The sequence below is a fragment of the Pithys albifrons genome, chromosome 13 (assembly GCF_047495875.1).
Source record: "Pithys albifrons albifrons isolate INPA30051 chromosome 13, PitAlb_v1, whole genome shotgun sequence".
NCBI classification, from domain to species: domain Eukaryota; kingdom Metazoa; phylum Chordata; class Aves; order Passeriformes; family Thamnophilidae; genus Pithys; species Pithys albifrons.
In genome coordinates, this window is record NC_092470.1 from 14,355,127 (window position 1) to 14,375,233 (window position 20,107).

At 44.9% G+C, this 20,107-nt stretch overlaps 1 protein-coding gene across 3 annotated transcripts in view; it reads left to right on the plus strand.

The window, feature by feature from the left end:
• NTRK3 (neurotrophic receptor tyrosine kinase 3) overlaps nucleotides 1-20,107 on the plus strand; it is a 220,555-nt gene that overhangs the window by 183,585 nt on the left and 16,863 nt on the right. For 2 of the 3 annotated variants that reach the window (XM_071568920.1, XM_071568924.1), the window contains exon 16: nucleotides 3,847-3,921. The exons of the other annotated variant lie outside the window; for it this stretch is intronic. In XM_071568920.1, coding sequence (XP_071425021.1) covers nucleotides 3,847-3,921 — 75 coding nt within the window. The remainder of the gene's footprint in view (nucleotides 1-3,846; nucleotides 3,922-20,107) is intronic. 3 annotated transcript variants of the gene reach the window in all.

Genomic DNA, 20,107 nt, shown 5'->3' on the forward strand with positions numbered 1-20,107 from the left:
CAATGAAAATGACTCTTCCAGTCCCTCCCCATGTTGAATGGACTTTGACTGCTCTTAAAAACTGTGCAGGCTGATCTCTGCTTTCCTGGGAGCTGGGAAGAGTCCTGGGAGTAATCAGTAAAATGGTGGAGCTGGGTGAGGGGTAGTGACACCATCTCCATAAGTCAGAGATTCAGTTCCATTCAGATGTTTCTCAGTGTAGTCAAGTACCCAAGCCTGTCACCTGTACTGTAAAAACTTGAGACAGCAAATTTCCTGCAGGGAGTTCAGGAGCCCTTTCCTTCAAAGAAATTCCCTTCCCATAAAACTTAACTAGGGAGGGCAGAACCCTTTTCCATTTTCAGTGTTCCCTGGGTGCAGCCAACAGAGACAGAGAAGCAAGAGAAGCTACTTGTGACCCCCATCTATCCCTGAGTAGTTTTTCCCTCCCCTGAAAGTGAGATTGTTTTTTTTTCCCCATTCTAATTTGTTTTATCCTAGTGTTGTTCCCAACACCTGCTAGAGTCTGCCTGCATGTAATGTGCTTGCTTCTTCTGGTTGTCCCCACTTGGAACCTCTCATTGGCCTGAAAGCTCTGACATACAGGGAAAAGAACACAATGCCTCATTTTGAGCCATGAGAGACTCTCATGGTGGAGATCCATCCAAAGCAAGTTCCACTGTGGTGTCACCAGAAACAAAGAAGGATTTTGTACAGGTCAGGTCAGAGAAGCTGATGGTTCCTGGGTTTTACCAAGGTGGCCTGATTTAAACTGCAGCTAGAGCTGAAGAAGGTAGAGAACTAAGCTTTGTTATTCCAACATAGGTGGACCACAAAGAGTATAGATCCTTCTGGAAATGAACTGTTGATGCTTTGGGAGGAGTGCTGCCACTTGCAATCAAGGGAGACTGGGATGTGTAAATGTAAAGTCCTCCCCTCATCTTGTCTAGGTTGTTGAAACCATTTCCTCACTTCATCCAAGCTGTCAACTGGCCTCCTTCTGCCTTCCCACCTGCAGGACCATGACCTCAGCTCCCCTTTACCATGGGTGAAACCACGAGGTCCCACATAGGTCAGGAAAGGTGGGGAACATCTCCAGAAATGTTCAGCAAAAGAAGTGGAGGCAGAGAAGATACAAACCAATTTAATGAGAGTAAGGATAAATTATGCTTTGCTTCAAGACAAACTGAAGACCTCCCCAGAAAAATTAAGGTGCAAGTATCTTCATCAACCTACTTAATTAAAATGCTTGCTTGCAAAGAAACCAGTGTTTTAGTTTTTTCATGATTCCTGCATGGTCAGAGTTTCTGTAGGCTTTCCCCTCCTGATCTCCCCCAATTTCACAGTCCTGCCTCTCTCAGCCCCAATGGGCTCCTTCTCCCCACCAGCTGGATTGCAAAAGCCTCTATTTTCAAGCAGCTGTCCTTAATATATAGGCTGTTTAGGGCTCAGCTGTCAAAGAGTGCATGTTCAATGTACAATCAAGGGGCAACGATGCACAAAATTGCACACACCTACGAAATGGGAATCTTTCCTCAGTGCATGTTGAGCTTTGAACGCTTAAGTGATTCCACCTCTCTCTTCCCCATCCAATTATGTAGGCAAAACATGATAAGATTGCTAAAGGAATTAGTGAGGGAAATCTTTATAGTCCCTAATCAATACTGCTCTTCTCAGCAGGAGGCATCTCCCCACTCTGGCCTCAACCATGTTCTCATTTGCCCTCTGAAAACACAAGTTCACCTTCTCTCTATTTTGGCTGTGGTGACCAAGAGGAACAACAGCAGTGTATCTGTTGAAAATGGTCGTAGTTTTAGAGATTCTTCCTTGTCTTAAAAAAATCCCCAAAAGCTAAAAAAATTAAAATGTAAGAGTCCTGCCAAACCCATGTTTCAGGGTTTTAAAGAGGTTTGCTGTGTAGGCCAGAGAGATCTTCCATCCCTTTCCACTCTATGACCTTACAGGAATGGTCAGCAAACTTATAAGCAAAGACACTGGATGATAATTTTTCTGAGCATCACTGAGGTAAGATGTCAGATTTTATGGGCCAGTAGACTGATCCAATATAGCAAATCCTGTGTTCCACTGTGGATTCTGAGACTAAAATATCAATTAATGTGAAGTATTAAAAAATCCAAATCCCTTTTAGTTCCCTGCAGTCATGAGTGACAAGATACAATATCTATAGCTCAAATGCTTTGCCAGCATCCCCTGGCAGCAAGGCAGAAACTTCACTCTTATTTTTTCAAACATATACAAAGAAAACATATGAGATCAGTGGTTTTCACAGTCAAATTCGTCTGCCTCTTCATATTTACTTAGATGGAGGAATAAATAAGGTTTTGGGTTACTCTTTGGGTTAGTTATTTCTTATTGAAATAAATGCATGGTAATAGATCTGACAGAGGAAGGTGTTTCCCTTTCAGCTCTGTGTTTGAGGCGGAATTTGCTTTGTTCTGCACTATATTATATTGATGTTTTTTTCCACTGTTGGATGACTTCATTTGCTCTGCTTCTTTCAAACCTCCATACCTCTGCCACAGCTGGCTTTGAATGCAGCTTTATGCATACATTTCTCTTTACTTTTCCCCTAACAGTAACACTGTAATGCAGAGGGAATTTAAACAACCAGCATGAAACAATTTGCTAAACCTTTCCCCCACCCATTTCCTACCTCAACTTTTTGGGAAAGGAGGTGAGTCAGTCATTCACAGGGCAATGCCCCAAGCAAGATGAGCTGCCAGCTACATTTAGCAGCTTGCTTTCCACTGGTGGTGCCCTGAAAGGTGCCCAGAGCAATGACCAGCTGGACACACCCTGAGGCCATATTTTGAGTATTCCCCAGGCAGCTCTCAGCCTGAGCTCCTTGGTAGCACAGCAAGAAGTGTACCACCAAATCACCATGCTCACCAACTGCCCTTCCATCTTGGGATTTTGTCTCCTTTTTTTTTCCAGTGGGAACTTAATCAGCTCACTAGAAAGTCAGAAGACCTTATGCCAGTCATTCACTCTTAATTTGCTCACTGAGATCCCTACCCCTTTTCCTCTCTCCCATTCTCCAAATCGTTCCTATTTTGATGCAGAGGAAAATGTAGTGCCATATTTCTGGTTCCAGCATTTTGCTTCCCTTGTCTTGTTCTAAGCTTCAGTTTTGTGAGCAACTGGCAGGTTTGTAGGTGACTGAAAGCTGTGGGTTTAGGTATTTTCTTCTCCAGTCTGTGACAGTACTGATGGGACAAAGACTTTTGAGCAAGTATAGGGTGATGTGTGAGGTGTTTCACTGGGATATTTGTCCAACAGTACCCTTAACTCTGGCTAGTCTGAGCTTGCTTGAGTAAAGGCATCAGGCCTGGGTCCTGTTCTGCTAGCAGAGGCAGATGAGTCCCTGCACTGTGCCCAGGAGGGCTGGCAGTGGGCAAGGAGCAGGATGCTTAAGTACCAGATATGAAGGAACTACTCAAGCTTCCTAAAACTTCTCTTGTCTGGAGAGGAATTTTGGGTCCTCTAGAGGATGACATTCCATGCAAACATTCTAGGTGGCTTTACAGACCAAAGATAAGTTTCAGGAGGCTGAGGCCCCCTTGAGTGTTGCCCAGCTTGCCTTCCCTCTGCACTGATGCAGGTGATCATGTGGGGTGCAAGGTGGTGGTGATTGAGGCCAGAGGGTCTCACTTGCTTTATGCCTTCACAGCAAGGGCTGCACAGTGTTGGGATGATGCAGCCAGTGAAAGACTTATGGTTCAGTTAAAGACATACCCTTTCCCTTCTTGTCCCCTCGCTTCATCCCCCCCATCCCTCCCTCCCTCTCTCACCCTACCCTTCTCTTTTGTTTGTCTCCTTCCCTTGTTTTCACCCATTCACTGTCAGGAAGGGCCGCGTCCGAAGGGCCAGTTCAGCGCAGCGTGGCAGCGACAGAGACTGGCACCGCCGGCAGCTGCAACAGTGAGTGGATCTCAAACCCTGGGGCAGCTGGAGGCGGGGGACTGGTGCTGCTTGAGCATGAAATGACACATGGGGTTGAGTGGCTTTGGGACTAGATCAGTGACTAGTGCATTTTGGCAGTGAAGGTGCTCTTATCTGTGATGGAAACTGTGCACATTTCTACTATAGTGACTCTCTGGGGCCTCTCTGTATGGTGAGATAACATGGGATGAATGCAGAAGTCTTCAGTGCAACCTTCCTCTGTGGGAGCCAGCCCTGACACCTTTTGTCTGCTAGTCTGGACACTTGCTAAGTGTCTGACTGGTTGGGTGTCTGCAGCTGCAATTGAGCGGATGTCAACCATCACTGCCCACTGCTGCTCTCAACCCTTGCCCAGAGGAGAGGCAACGAGGGATTGGTGCAAGTTTTGAAGCTCTGCCAGAGCAAAGGAGTTCGGTTTTGCCAAGGCGGTGGCTGATGGGAGTCATGTGAACTGTGGGAGCCTGCGGAGGGCTGGTATCACCTCTGTTCACCCTGCTCTCCCTCCCACAGAGCCAAGCCAGCATCCCTTGGTGCTCGTTGTGTGATGCAGCCTGTGTGTAGGATCCTCAGACTGGTGTGTCCCCAGCTGTCACAGCATCACAGAAGCCTCCTGCAGCAGCTGCAGGGCTGCTGTGGGTGAGCTGCAGGAGCCGGTGAGAGGTGCAAACACCAAGCTTGCTTGTCCCATGGGATTTTGCTGCTGGCACACAATACAGTGCTCTGTCAATCCAGAAAGTTGGGGAGCCTTTGCTTGAGTCTGTTCTGAAAGGCGAATTAGCTAATCAACCTAACCTGCAGGGCAGTTATGACTCCTTGTAAGTTAAGGCTTCCACACTTTATTTCTCAATAGCATCCCTGTGCCAGCAAGCCCAGAGAGATGGGCATAAATATTTGCAAAGTAGTCATGTCTGTGATAAATTACCAAATCTCCCTGTGGCATTGCAAGGGGAGGTATATGCTCCTGTACAGGTGACACAGGACTAGCTGTCCCACCACCCAGTGTCACAACCACTCTTGCTCCAGCAAATGTCTGCATAGTGTTAAGTAGCTGAGTGGATCTTGCAAATCCTTCCCAGGACCCGTGATGGAGCAGGACTCTGGCACTTCTTGACTGTTGCCAAAATCACACAGGAGTGTGAGTTTAGATATCGCTGATTTTGCAGGAGATATGTCAGCAGATAAGATTTGCTACTGAAAGGTGATTTTGTTACGTTTCTGCCTTTCTGAGCCAAAATTGAATTGTGGGTGTGGATGAGAATTTAATTCTAAGCACTGATGTAATTTTGTATCCTTGGCCCTGAAGGTAGTTTTTAAAAAATTATTTTCCCCTGTGCCCTGACACTATTATTTTGCCTTTGAATCATGTCCTTATGACAGAACAAATACTGGGGTTGACCTTTGCAATGTGACATAATAATATGTGACTTCTTTATAGCTCTTTTCATCCAAAATTCTGGCCACACTATGAATGTGATCTTGCTGCTGGGCTTAGCACTCACTGCTTCGAGCAATCCCTGGAGAAGGCAGAGTTGCACAACAGTGCTATATGTGGTATTACTTGCAGGATCAGGCCTTGGAGAAATGTAGCACATGTCTGTGAATAGCCATATTTTGGAGAGAGAAAGCCTTACCTTCTGTTTTATGATTTTTTTCACTCTCAGAGTACCATGCCCAGCACCAACATGACAGCCTCCTCTTTGCTACAGTGTCATGGCAGGTAATGCTGCAGATGTATTCATAGCTATTATCTACTACCCTGTTGCCTTTTTTTTTATTAATGTTTCCCAGCTTCAAAAGCATATTAATTAATCAGCTCCCTCAGCTTATCCTGCACCATTTGATCCTGCAGAAATCACAGCATTTTGTCTTATTAGCAAGTAGGAATTAAAGAATTAAAACTACTCCAGGGGAAAAAAGAACATAATCACTTTCCCTGGTCATCCCTTCTGTAACAACCTTGCAACACATCCACAGAAACTCCCAGCTCAGCCCCCATGGCTTGACAGAGGATGGGAGTCCCAGATCAGTGAATGCTTGGGCTGAAAACTACTTTGTGCTCTGCTATTCCTGTTGTGAAAGGGAGAGCCCAGTTAGGTGCATGGAGAAGAGTCAAGCAGTGAGATCCCAGCTTTGGACTGGGCTGCAGGTCCCTTCAATGCTACTGATGTCCTCTGCTGAATAGGAAATTCAATTAGTTCTCCTGTGCCTCAGTTTCCCATTCTTAAAAGATGATCTCTGCTCATCCTCACCAAGGAGATTCACATGAAAAAGAGATTACAAGGGATGCAAGTCATTATGGTGTTGAGAAACAGGTAAGTACCTTAGGGATTCATAGGGAATCTGTAAGCTGAGACATTTGTGGTACTGTTTCACAGAGTGAATTTTGGAAGTCCTTAGCCGTTGGAAAATGCAAAGAGGGAAGCAGGTAGAATCCTTGCACCCACCTCTGCTTGGTATGTTCAAGATGGGTAGAACTGGGAAAGAGAACTGCACCACTGTATTGATGGAAGTGGTTAAATCTGGGGATGGAGACCCGCTGACCATCAGCAGGTATCTACACACTTCACCACTATTTGCCATCAGTAGAGCACTGCATCTCCCCACAACCTGAAAAAATCCCTTAAAAATAAATACATTAGGAGTAAAGAGATCTGGAAGGGATTCCCTGGATCATCAAATCTAATCCCCTGTTGCATCAATCACATCAGATTTATCCTTTTCATAATCAAGCACCACTATTAAATGTGCTCCTAAGGGAAGACAGTCCCAGAATCTCATTGCTTTAAATCGTAGATGTTCCTGATTTTCAGTCTATGCTTAGTCATGGCCCAGTTGTTAAACAGCAGGTACCTGGCACAGAAGCAAGAAATTTAACACAGTTTTCTTAAAATAACCACCTAGAAATCCTATCCACAAAAAAAAATGCTGAGGTTGCAAAAGAAAATGTGCAAGGTCAGGTAATGATAATGGAGAGGCCTGAGCTCACACTTGTCTCTGCCTTGTAGTACAGATTTTACATAATCAACTGCTGTTAAGCTTGTCTGATCCAGGTGAGGTGCAAAGCAAAAGTACTCACAGAGCAAAGGAACTTCTTTGCTGTTTTTCACCATCATATTAATTGTGTAACCCTCTCTCTCTTTTTCCAGATATAACTAAAGATATGTTTATAACTAAGCTAAACATTTGATTATTTTTTCTTTTGCTGGCAGGCTTTCCATGCCATTTATTGCTTCATTGTACAAGCCATTACCTGCACAGCATTTTTGAGAAGTCACCAAGTTCATAGAGTCATAAAATAGTTTGGTTTGGAAGGGACATTAAAGACCATCTAGTCCAACTCCCCTGCCATGGGCAGTGACACCTTCCTCTAGACCAGGTTGCTCAAAGCCCCATCCAACCTGGTCTTGAATGCTTTCAAAGATGGAGTTCATTGCCCCATTTTACAGATTAGGAAAAAAATTCCAGAGCTATCAGCCATACAAACCCATGGAGCTGCAAGGATGACTTCTCCGACCAAAATGCCCCTGCTTTATCCTGCGCAGTCTGATTCACTCCAAACTATGCAATTGCTATGCAGACAGAGGAAAGTGACTGGTGCAGCAGTCTGCCCTGTGGCACACAGTGTATGTTGCATGTCATGGAAATGATGGGATGCTCTAGACCCATGACTTCTTTAGTTAGTTGATCAGAGTGCACAGTGAATGGGCAGAGGGGAGAAACTGGTGAGTGTAGTCTGAGGCACAAATTTGCAGTGTTCTCCATTAGACGCAACCCAGCCCAGTTGTGACCCAATGGCACATGGAGTCTGTGCTTAGCTTGGGCCACTGCTGCACAGCATGGCCAGAGTGACTAAGGAGAAGGCCTCATTTGCCAAAACCAGGTTTGGAACTAGGACGCTGCAATCCAATGTTTGCTTATTTAACTTGGCAAGTGTTCAAGTGAAACAGGCACAGAGGGGAGGTGTCAGAGCTGATCTCGGTACCCGTGTGTGGGATTTTGACTTTCTATTTCAGTGCTCCTGTTTAGAAAAGAAATGTATGCAAACCATCCCCCTCTTTTTTTTTTTAAACACTATTTAAATGTCATAAGAATGATACAGTGCCCACATTAATGCGCCTAACAAATTAAAATATTTTATTAGTCTATAATCTGAAAATCATTATCGTGGTTACCATAAAAAACTGAAGGTCTTCAGAGGGAATGGTGTCAGTGGGTCTAAAATGTATGCAAATGTATTCCATTTCCATAAAGGTACCAGGGGTCAAACAGGCAGCCCCCAGCCCCAGGGCAACAGGCTGTTAGTGTGGGAGGGAATGAAATGCATCTCACAGTGGGGAGAGGGAAAATGGATCTCTTGGCTGATTTGCCTGGAGTTTTGCAGGGTGAATGCCTGGGGTTGTGCCTGGCTGGTTGGGATGGTTTCAGAGGAAAGCGTTGGTGCTGTTTCCATGCATGTCCCTTGTAGTGAGAGTAAGGAAGCACTCCAGGCGGCTCATCCCAATCATGGATGAGCTCCTCGGAACCTCTGGCTCCATCCTGCTTCCACAGGCAGCACAGAGACCTGTTCCCCTCAGGCACCCACATGCCTCTGGTGCCCCCTTCTTCCTGCAGATGACTCTGGATGTGTCCCTCCAAATAATTGATTCCAAACACAGGGCAAGCAGAGACAGCTGTATCCAGCTCTAAGGAAGCGGCCCATTCCCACTGCCCCAGACACCCAGCACTCAGAGAGGCTGGATGGCAAAATAGGCCCTGCGTTATCCTGGAGACACTGGACACTCCCAGAGCAGTGGCTCCTGAGCCAGTCCCTTGCCCTGCACAGAGCCAGTAGGCTTTTGCTAGTTATTGCTCACTGCCTTGGGCAAGTGTCACATGGTTCAAAGATTAATTACCATTTAACTGGCTATATTTCCATCTCTGCGGAAGGCTGCAGTGGAAAAGACAGGAGTACTGGGATCATTTACCCTGGTATTACACAGCAGATTACCCTGTACTTACGAGGTCACCAGTTACCATGTAATTAGACCTCCAACGCAGGGAAGTCTACAGTAGGTTTCCAAACCACTCTTCTTCCCCGTGTCAGAGAAGCAGAGGGATGGCAGCAAAGTGCAGGCTAAAGCCTCATTAGGTGCATTTAAAGCTGTTAAATAGTTTAAAATTCAAGCTGGAGGAGGTGCAATGAGAGGGCAGCAAAGTCACCTGCGCCTGTCAGAGAGAGGGAGGGGAAAAAAAACAGAGCAGTTTTCTAGGAAGTGCAGGAAAGCCAAAACAGAAAAGAGAGGGCTCCCTGTGCCAAGTGGCTGAACAGCAGCAGCAGCTGCTGCTCTTGAAGTTTCAACAAAGGTAGCTTTGCAAATAGTGGAGAGGTCTACTGAGCCACAAACCCTGCTCTATGGGATGGTGTCCATGGAGCCATGAAGGATGCTGCAGAGGGGATGCCCTGTGGGTCAAGATGATGGGTGAGCAGCAGGGCACCCTCCCTATGTCTGCTGCCTCTTGCTCCAGACTGCCCTCCTCAATTTCTCAAACACACCCAAATCAGACACCTACTCACAGAGCATTTGGAAGAATGAAAAATGCCTTTGATTATCAACCACAAATTCCAGTGGCAGCTCATTGCATTTCTCGTGTGGCTAATAAAGCATCAAGCCCATTCTGATCAATGTACAGCAAGTAGCGCTGTAAAGTGAGATTGTGCCTGTCCCAGGCCACATTGCATTTTGTTTGTATAAACCATGTCCTCTTTGAACAAAGCACAGTCTCTTGTGGAGTGGCATCTCCCTAGAAAATGTGGCATTCAGTGTGCCAGGGAAAAAAATACTTTTTTCTGAAGCCCTCCATGTAAAGAACCCAAGTCAAAGAGCAAAGTGTGTGTCTTTACAGTAATCATTATTTTAAATACTCTTCTATTACACAGTCACATGTCCCTGACTTAGCCCCACAAAGAACATCCATAAGGTCAACAGCTTCTGGAGAGGTGTGGCAGAAAGAAAGACCGTGTGAAGCCATTGATTACTGAGGAAAGAAAGAGCTGTATGTAAATACTTAGTTAAAGAATTAGCAGAGCGGGGAGATGTGCTACCTGATTGCAAATATTTACAAAGTGTGCTTGAAGGTTAGAAAATGTTGAGAGAAGTATATAGAAGTTAGCACAGGGATAATGTGGAAAGGATGAGAATGGAGAAAATCAGTGTGGCAAGCAAGAAATTTCCATCATGTAGGCAAGATTTGCTTGTGATTTCCTGAGGGAGGCTATGGGTTGTTCACTGGGATATGTGGATTGGCACCCATCAATACCTTAGCAAATCCTTTAGGACCTGCTCTTACAAAGGAAAGAGGGAAGAATGAAATTTAATAGGGTTTTTTTTCAGCTCTACTCTTTGGGCTGTAAAGTGTTTTCATAGGCAGGCATGCGTGTCATTGCCGGTGCATGCTGCACACACATACCTAATGCTCCTGGACTAGAGCGGCTTATCCAGAGGCAGTGAAAGCAGCCAAGGCTTTAAGCCCCACAATTGTAGTCACATTTATCCTTGCAAGTAAATGCTCCAGCAATGACATAATTGAGGACTGTCCTGTCTGCTCAGCATATGTCTGCAGGGTCATTCATTCTATCCGACACTGCAGAACATTAGCGGTTTATAGACTCACTTTCTCCTTCCGTCCTTCCTCTTGTGGCTAACCCTAATGGAGAGCTCGTGGCTAGAGACTCCTCCAGGAAAACTTGCCCAGTTCAGAGAGCTGGCCATCTAGAAGCAGTCCTATATTAGGGAAAAACTAGTCAGATGTGTCCTACCAGCTGCTGGGTTTGTGCAATGGTCTCAATGGGGCTCACTGGGATGGAGTGTCTGGCTGCAGGAAAGGGAGCAGAAGGCAACTAGTGGTATCTTAGTGCTTGAGGGCTCTACTGGCATTTGGGAACCAGGTTCCTGTGTTTGTGGGTTTGCTTATTTATTTAGGCTCCTGGCTAAATAGAGAGGAAGAATTTTAACACAGTGGTTAAAATGCATGGGACTGCAGCAGCTCTGTCCTACTCAAGGGCATCCAGGAGACTTGATAAAGAATGGAGGAAGCTTCAATGCACAGAAAGTCTCAGCTGAAAAAATAAAGAAGAGGATGCAAAGCTTGATTCCTTCAAATTTTCAAATTCAGATGTTTTCCAGCAGAATCCTGCAGCCAAGCCCCAACTTCATCTGCACATTACCCCGTTTTTGGCTATTGGTGGTTTTAGTTCTTCATGTTCCCAGTGCTGCTGCTGCTCCCTCATGGTAGTGGTGATCAGATGGGTGCTGTCTCTGTCTTCTGTGCCTGTCCCTCTCAGGCTGATGTCACTATCTGCAGCCTCTCCTCTGCTTGTCACACCAGCTTTGGCCAGGGATGCTTGAGGCAATCATGTAAAGAACAGAACTTGTCCATGACAACTTCCCCTAGTTTAGGTCTGAGGAAGTTCAGCCGTGAGCATCATTATCTCCAACGTGTATCTGCAGTGGTTTGACTATGGTGGTAGGGGTTGTGCAGGTTGGGATTTGCCTCTGCCATGAAATGCAACTCTGCATTCAGCAGTGCCAGAGCTGGCACAGCTTTCCCACCGACTCTGATGAGTTTAATCACATCATTAGTAGGTGTGACACTGCAGTCTCTGATGATGAGCTCTTTATTTTAACAGGGCTTGCATTGTGTTTGTTTGAGGTGCCATCTGTGCCTGCACTGCCTTCATTAGGAGAGAAAGCCTATGTGTCTTCTGATGTTGATCTGTATTTCTCTGATGTTTCCCTGCTGAGAAACCACTATTCAACTAGAGGATGAGAATCCTGAAGGAAGGCACTAACACCCAAAATGCTTAAAGAGGTCAAACAGACCATTAGGAAGTGCACTGTTTGAAACAATGCTCAACTGGCCTATGTGAACCTGTCTGGAAGGACTGATCCAGCTATTTTATTCCTGAAAAATTTTCATCTTGGTAAAGCACTAAGGCCGCATCCTTTAATCCAAAGTGCTGTAAGTTTTCAGGAAAGCAAGGAACAGATTTTAATTTTTAAAATACTTTCAATTTTTGTGTCTCCATACTATGATTGCACACGGAAGTCTAGGGGTTGCTTCTTCAGGTTTTAGATACAAAAGCTATTAAAATTTGAGGGTGCAAATCTGAACATATAATATTCCCCCTTAAAAACTCCATGGTATATATTGTGTATATTAACTATATGCTATTTATCCAGCTATATGTTTCTGTAGTTGTCCCTTGATCAACAAACAGGCAGCATGGTGTACTCAGGGTGTTTCACTGCTCTTAAAAAGATTCACAAATGACAAACCAGGCAGGAGCTGCCACATCGTGGTCCAGCTACACATAGAAAGGGACTGTTGCACAGGGAGATACATACCCTGCCTTGTATTAGTTTTCTGTCTGTATGCTGCCACACCAATGCTCAGTGAATCTGACATTAACAAGAAATAGATTTCCAAACAATTTAGCCTAATGAATTTTGAATATTATTATGATTAATGCTGAGACAGTTGAACTGATTAGCCAGTATCCAGAAGTTAAGTAATGGAGCCTTATCTAAATCTTGTGTAGTCCTCAGTCAGGAATGGCTCTGCCTGCAGTCGAAGACAGGGTGTTGTTTGTTACCCAGAGGGGAATCACTGGCAGGACAGAGAGAAAGGCACAATGGAAAGGGAGATTATGAGATACCCATCTGAAAGCATTTTAGCATGGAGACATCACACATGCAAGTTATTGCTCCTATTTCCTAAACTGCATTTCTCAGGCCATTTTGAGACTTTGCTTTTCTATCATTAGGTTAAGATTTATTGGGCAAATTTTTTTCCTACTTTTGAAAGCCAGAAACTAAGTTGATTTTCATTCTCTGCGTCACCAAAAGAACAGAATCCTAATGGACACATTTCTTGCATCATGATGGTTTACTTAGCTTCTATCTGATTAGCTTTTGAGCTATTAAACACTTCTTGTAGTATTACCAGCAAAATGATAATGTAGATCAGTCATGGACAGTTTCTGTTGGCACAGGCAGTCTTTGCAAACTGCAGATCTCCTTTGAAGCTGGAACTAGCCCAGAGCTGTGTTGTCTCATGGGTTTTGCAAGTTTCTGAGCAGACCTGTCCTAAAACAGTGTGTTTTGTCTCCACCAGCCTGGTGGAGGCAAGTTGGTAAATCTGTAAGGTGCCTGACAAGCTATCTGAAGGCTGTAGTTTGAATACATTAGTGGCATTCCCAGCCTCTGCTGTTATGTGGGCAGTGATGAGAAGGAAGGCAGCCTTTGATCAGCCCTGGTGCGTGCCCATGTTGTGGCTGTGATGTAGAGGACTGCAGAGGCCACCATCTGCATGCATCCCCTGCACAGCTGCCCAGTGCCAATTGGGCAAACCCACCAGAGAATCCTTCCCCAGCACTACCACTTTTCTCCTCTGAAATCCTACTGTGGAATCTTGTCCTTTTGGGCCACGAGAAGCTTTCAGTAGGTGCCCAGGGGATCAGGAAGCTAGTCACCCTCCTTCACCTGGGAAAACTCGAGCAGCAACCTTTAGGACAAGGGCTTAGGACCTACTAGGAGCTGGTGGTGGTTTTGCTGACCTCTTTACTATGTGCTTTGCAGACTAGTGCTGCTCTGCTCCCACATGCCCCCAGGTGAATGGAGAAGCATGGATGGTGTTTCTCACAGTTTATATCCTAGTGTTGGACATCACAGCTTCTGAAGCTTTTACACAGATGAACATATGAAACTGGGTGTTCCTCTGCAGGCTGGGTGTTCCTCTGCAGCTGCTTCCGTGCAGTGGGTGTGGCTGCTTTGAGTTTTGGGAAGACAAGGGGAAGGATGAATTGTGGTAAGGTGCACATCAAACAGATTATTGACAAATATAATTTAAAATATATGTCTGATTGCTTCTCTGTTTCCATTTTTTAAACCACCTTCTGCATTACCTCTGCCATTTTTAGGCAGTAGATAATATTCCTGAGAGGATTCTTGGGCACAGGTAGCTCTTATAGCAGTGGTGATTTATCTCAGACCATTTTGAGACAGCAGAATTTACCTCTAGCTACAGCCACCCCTCCACGTCTGCCCCCTAATTTGCATAAGTAATTGGCATCTTGTTAATGGCTCATTAGGAATGCTGAAAACCGTGGGATTAAAACAGCTCAGTGGAGCAGAGATGAGAGGTAGGAGGGGGGAAAGGCCGCTGTCCCTGCTTGCAAATTACACCAGTTGATTCAACGTGATTCAGAATTACAGGTAAGAAAGTAACTAGATTGCTAAATGAGGTAAGGAAAAACAATGTCGGTGGCATGCTTTATTTTTAGAGTCATGTTTAAACACAGTATGTGCTTCTAGGGGGAACAAACAGTCGCTTGCCAAACAGCCCTACCAACAGCAGGAAGCTCTCTCCCCTTTCTCAGTTTCACATTAACCCTGCCCGGTCAGTCTTTCCTGCTCCTGAGCAAGTACGCCTGGCTCATTACATCATCTCGTGGCAGAGACATTTGATTCCTTTGCCCATTCTCTCTCTGGGCAAATCAAATCCTCTCCCCTCTGGCAGCAGGAAATCAGCATCTCCCCTTCTTTGGGCAAGCCTGGGACACCCAGCACAGCACTAGGGTAGTAGGAGATGCAGCTCCAGGTTGCTTTGTGCATTCTGTAAGTCTCCAGAATCCCTTGAAAATTATTATGAGATGTCTTCACTCACTGGCATGCAGAGAGACAGGCAGCCAGCCTTATGCTGTGGCATTGCCAGGGCCTGAACTGCAGGAGATGGTTGGTATAGCCACCAATTTTTTGAGAACTGGGACAAGAACATGGAGCATGGTGAGAACACAATCAGTCAAGTAAGCTGAAAAGTTTGATGGAAACTTTTTGTTGTTTGCTGACTGTGTTAAAGCTCACATTCAGCACTGGCTATGACAGCAGCAGCCACAAAGGCACAAGAGGTGAAGGCAAGGACAGGGATATGATGGCTTTTGAATCACTTAGTAGAGGATCAGCCTGGGACTGGTATGGCCATTATGCATGATGCCTTTCAGTCAGGAGAACACCTTGGGGAGTTTTGGAGGCCAGAGTAATTCTGGCAATGGTGCAGTCTCAGATATAGCAAGTACTATTCTTTCTGAATAAGCTGAAAAGAAATTACACATAAAGCACTTGAGATTCACATCCAGTCACAACTTTCAGTTAAATTCAACTATGCCCAGCCTAAACTACTTGGCTACTTAAGAGCCTAGAAGGGTGAAAGTTTAACCTATGAAGTGTGGGACAGCTAAGGTTCATCAAAGCTCAGCTCTGTCTGGCATGTCAGAGTTGATCCCTCTGCTTTGCAAAAGGTGCCCAGGAATCTCTCAGGACTCACTGAGGCAAAACACTGTCAACATCTGATAGGGAAACATTTCTCAGTTCAGGGAAGGCATGTCTCCTCCTGGATCCCCAGACGTGAGCATGTGCTGCCCTTTACATTGCCCCTGAGAAGCCACCTGCTTGTGCCCCAACCTGAACTGACAAACATTGACTCACAAAAGCGTGATCTACAGCAGTTTTATTTGTTGTTTATTCTTCTCTGAGAGCTCAGCTTAGCTAAACAGAGGAGCTTTTCCTGCTTCTTGCTTTCACTGCTATTTTTTTTGCCCTTGTGTCCTCTCGGGTGACCCAGCCACCTGTGGCTCTTATTCATACAAGGCTGTCCAGAAGTGCTGAATTACAGCACATCCTGCCCACAGCAGGAATCAGCATGTCCTGATCGGAACATATATCTGGCTGGTGTGGGGAGGCTCAGAGCTAAGTATCTTCCAGGGCTCGCCCAGTTCCTGGTGTTGAGGTCTAAAGGACATATGTTCTGGTGCAGCCCAGCCTGGGATGGCAGCCAGGTCTGCAATTAAAGATCCCAGGTCATCCCTACCTACAGCAGCAGAAATGGAGATGGCAATCAGAGAATGTGTGTTTTACCACTAGGCTGAGTGAATTGGGTGTTGAGTGAATTTTTTCTGAGAGGAATAGTGCCAAGGTCTCTACTACTGCTACATGTTTCTGTACAAAATCAAATGTCTCTGCTTCCTCCACATAAATGGGAATCTCAAATAATATTTCTCCATACTAAGACACCTACAGTGGTTACTGTGACCTTCCTGAGGCAGGATCAGGAGCAGAGCCTCCATGCCAGGAACAGGAAGAAAGGTATGAAATAACCTCATAACGCAAATGTCAAATGACCAAGAAAAACAAAAGCACTGACTTCTTTTTTTAATTTTATTTCAACATTGGGAAATAAATGGAACAAAAAAAGAAAAAATAAAATACAGTCTAAGAGTATGCCAGAGACCAAATCACATTCTTAGCTGAGATCAATGAAGGAACCTTCAGCTGTGGGCATGGAGTGAATGGCTCAGTAGTTTCCCTCTAAGTGCGGCTTTGGACTACGGCCCTGGTGCTAGTATGCGATCTGGGAGGGGGAAGACGTCTTCCTACCAAAAGCTGACTTTCATGTTTTAGAATCTGTATTTCCACCAGTCCTGAGTTCTCATGAGGGTTTTTCATCCCTACTCTGGTTTTGATTTCCTCTGTCTCTCTGTTAGTGACTCAAACTGTGGGTATATTCCACAGTCTTTTCTGAACACTGCTGCTCTACTACCTGCTGCTGTACTGTCAAACTCATGGGGGATAGCGTCTCATCTCTTCCCTTCTTAATCAGCTGGATGTCATTCAGAAAGCTGGGACAAGGAGAATTTTCCCCCCAGACACCAGCTTTCCTTGGTAGCTGACAAACCTCAAGCCTTATATAATACTACTTGTACATAGCACTTATATAGCTTTACATCCTCAAGTGCTGTACTAGCATTAAGTAATTATCTCTCTCCCCAATGGCCATTAATGTTGGCCTTTCATGAACCTCCCTCAGCTCCCTGAGGTTCATATCTAATACAGCAATAAGCTGCTCAGAGGGAGTGACGGACTCTCTTGCAAGTCTGTGGGCTTGGATATGTAATGAGGCTTCAGAGCAGAGGCCAGATGCCCTGGAGTATCAGAAACATGTGGCTGTAGACGAGGTCATGCACTTGGGAGCATCCATCAGAAAGGGATGGAAACAAGTAGGTGATATTGTGATCTGGAAATGGAGAGAGAAGAAGAAAACTTTGGCCACTCAGAGGATGTGCACTGATTGCTCTATTTATTGCCAGGATAGCACTGTAAACAGAAAGAGCAAAGTGGTGGGAATAACATGTCAATGCGGGCATGGGGAGTTGATACAGGGAGAGAAAGTTAGAGAGCTAAAAATGTCAAGCAAAGCTAGACAGCCATGGCAATGGGATAAAGAGGCCAGTCTGCAGGTCTATGAAGCATTAAAATAACAAGGAGAAAGGGCAAGCTTGGCAGCATCATAGGATTTAAAGAGAGGAACAGAAGAGGATTTACTTGTCTTATTTGCTTGCAAGCAAAGCCCTCTTCCAGGCTGTGGAGTGTCTCCAGGGAAGATGTTGGAATGCCACTGTTCCAGGACATTTTACCCTTAAGGACCTTTAGAAGATAAGCCTACATGATGGGCTTCCCCATCCCTGGATCGCAGAGAAATGAAGATGGTGAGGGAAGATCACATGGCTGTTTTAGAGAAATCTCAGAAGTAACATTCTCCTAGCAAACACCAGTCCTGCATGGTCACTAATTTCTGAAACCTGCCTGGCCCAGCTCTGAGCAAGCAGAGGTTTGACCAAAACAAAATTTCATCTTCTCCCTAAAGACACGATAATGATTCTTTCCAAAGCCAAGGACATGCCTTGTAAACTGGCTTTGCAAAATAAGAAAAAGAGCATCCTTTTTTGGCAGCCTGATTTAATAGCATCATTTTGTTTTTATGCTTCTGGCAATGGCTGGTCCTGTAAAACAAGTATGTAGCTATGGGCATCACGTGCAAGTCTACAGTGGCATGACACAGCTCACAGCTATTACACTTTATGCAAAGGATTTCTGTCACCTTGGACACACTCTGCTTCCTGTGGCACCAGTACTGCAATCCCTCTGTGCTCAACTCTGAATCATTTTGCTATATCAGCAAATAATGGTATGGCTGACTGCAGACCAGGAAGACTTGACTTGGCATTCACTTGCTACAAAGCTTCAGAGCAGGGCCTTTCCCTGCTTTCCTGCATCTGCTTTCTCATCTGTGAAATGGGAACTTTAATCCTAATCAGTTTGCAAGGGAAGCAGTAAAGGATAGGCAAAGGCGATTCTTGAAAACATAATAGTCAGCCTTATGTGCTAGGCTAGACATTGGAGTGGTTTTATGGTAGAGTTTAATTGATGCCTGTTCTGCTTATAGCTGGTAAGTGCAAGACTTAACATTTGCTCTCAAAAATGTGGCACCCTGTTTGAGATGCAAAGGATACCACTGCAAGAAACACCTTATGACTGAGCATATCTGGGCTGTGTGTTGGGATCCACATGTTTCTGGGTGTTACTTGTTTGGGGTTTATTTTTTTCCCCCAAATTAATTTGATTATTAATTATTATCAGACTAATTTTTAGTAAAATCTATGTCTTGACATACATGACAGAGAGTAATGCTTTGATAGTCCCTGGATTCCACTATATAAGTTAAGCCAAGGCTGTGTTGTCATGTCCTTGGGAAAACTGTTGACTGTCTATGTCACTTTATTGGCAGATCTTCACCAGGAGGTGTCTAGAACAGACCAAAGACCTCAACTTTATTTTAGCTTACTAGAACTGAGATGGGACTAGTGATTTCTCTTCACTGCTTTCAGGGCAGATTCTCAGGTGGTGTCAATCAGGCCTCCCATTTGAGCAGTACTGCTGCAATACAGTCTGTGTAAGTTGAGGATCCGTTTCATACATTGTGAACTGCTGTAAGGCCTGTTCAAAAAGGAGCTAACTGTTCTTACTACATTGTACTACCTGTAATCACAAATGCTTCTGCAATATTCAGGATATTGCAAATGTAGAGAGCTTTGCAATAAGTAATCATTTTGAGATTGCCTGAAAACTGAGGAGTTAGCACTACTTAAAGAAGAATAAAATAAGCGTTAGCACAAACCGGTTTTTGCAACAATCAAGTTTGATGTATGTCCTGCTCTGCTGATAATGTTTCCTCAGAGCCCTTCACAAGAAGGGAAAGCAACTTGTAAAAGCTGGGAATGCAGGAAAGAGCTAAAATTGCAGCCAGGCTTTCAAAGGAACAAACAAAGAAACGCATATTTCCATTTCCATTACGGCAGAACATTCTTGGGAGTTCAGAGCAGCAAGCTGAGAACATGCCAGCCCAGCCATCTCTAAACAGGAGGTGTAGAGTTGCAATGAGCTTTTTATCTTCATGCATCTACACCTAGGAAGAAAGATCTTCCTGAGACTTTTAAAACTCCTTCTTCTTTTTTGAGGAAGGGTCTGTTTCAGAGTAACAAAAAGGGCTGGTCTCCAGCTCTCTGAGTACAACATTGCAAACCTAAGCCTAAATTCTATCAAACCCCAGAGAATTCTGAACCCCTCCATGCAGAAAGCCAGCTGAACATCCTGCTACTTTCACACCCTATTCCAACACGCCTCCCTCTTGCTTCCAAGCACTGCAATGTCTCTGTACTGACTCTTCCCCATGCTAGTTCTACTTTAATCAGTCAAAGAAACCTGTGGAAAAACCCACAGCTCACAGGCGAGTTCTTGTTTGTACAAGAAATATTTTCATCTGAGCGAGCACAACAATCTCATTATTTTGAATAGCCACACATATGCTGGAATCCCAGACAGCAGATAGCTTCTCCCCTTATCCTTCATAGGACCAGACAGATTTCTGCCTGTTTGATTCAGTTATTAGCACTTGCTTTGTTGGTGTCCATAATGAGACAAGCAGTCTTCCAAGCAGTGCCACAAAAGCACTTTTCCTCATCACCACCAAAACTGTGGACACTTTAAACTCAGCTGAAATGAGTGCTGGAGACCTGCAGGCCTGCTGCTTCCAACACTGGCCGGTCGTAGCAATTAGCTGTTTCCTGACAGATGGAGCTTCTGAAGAGAAGGACAGCACAGAGAAAAACTTGTCCTGCTCAGAGACACTTGTTTAGAAATCTCTAGTGAATCTGCAGGTAGATCCGTCTACTTTAGAAACTGTTTGCATGTGTCTTGCAAGCCTCCAGTATGCTTGCTGGATTCATGTGCCCTAG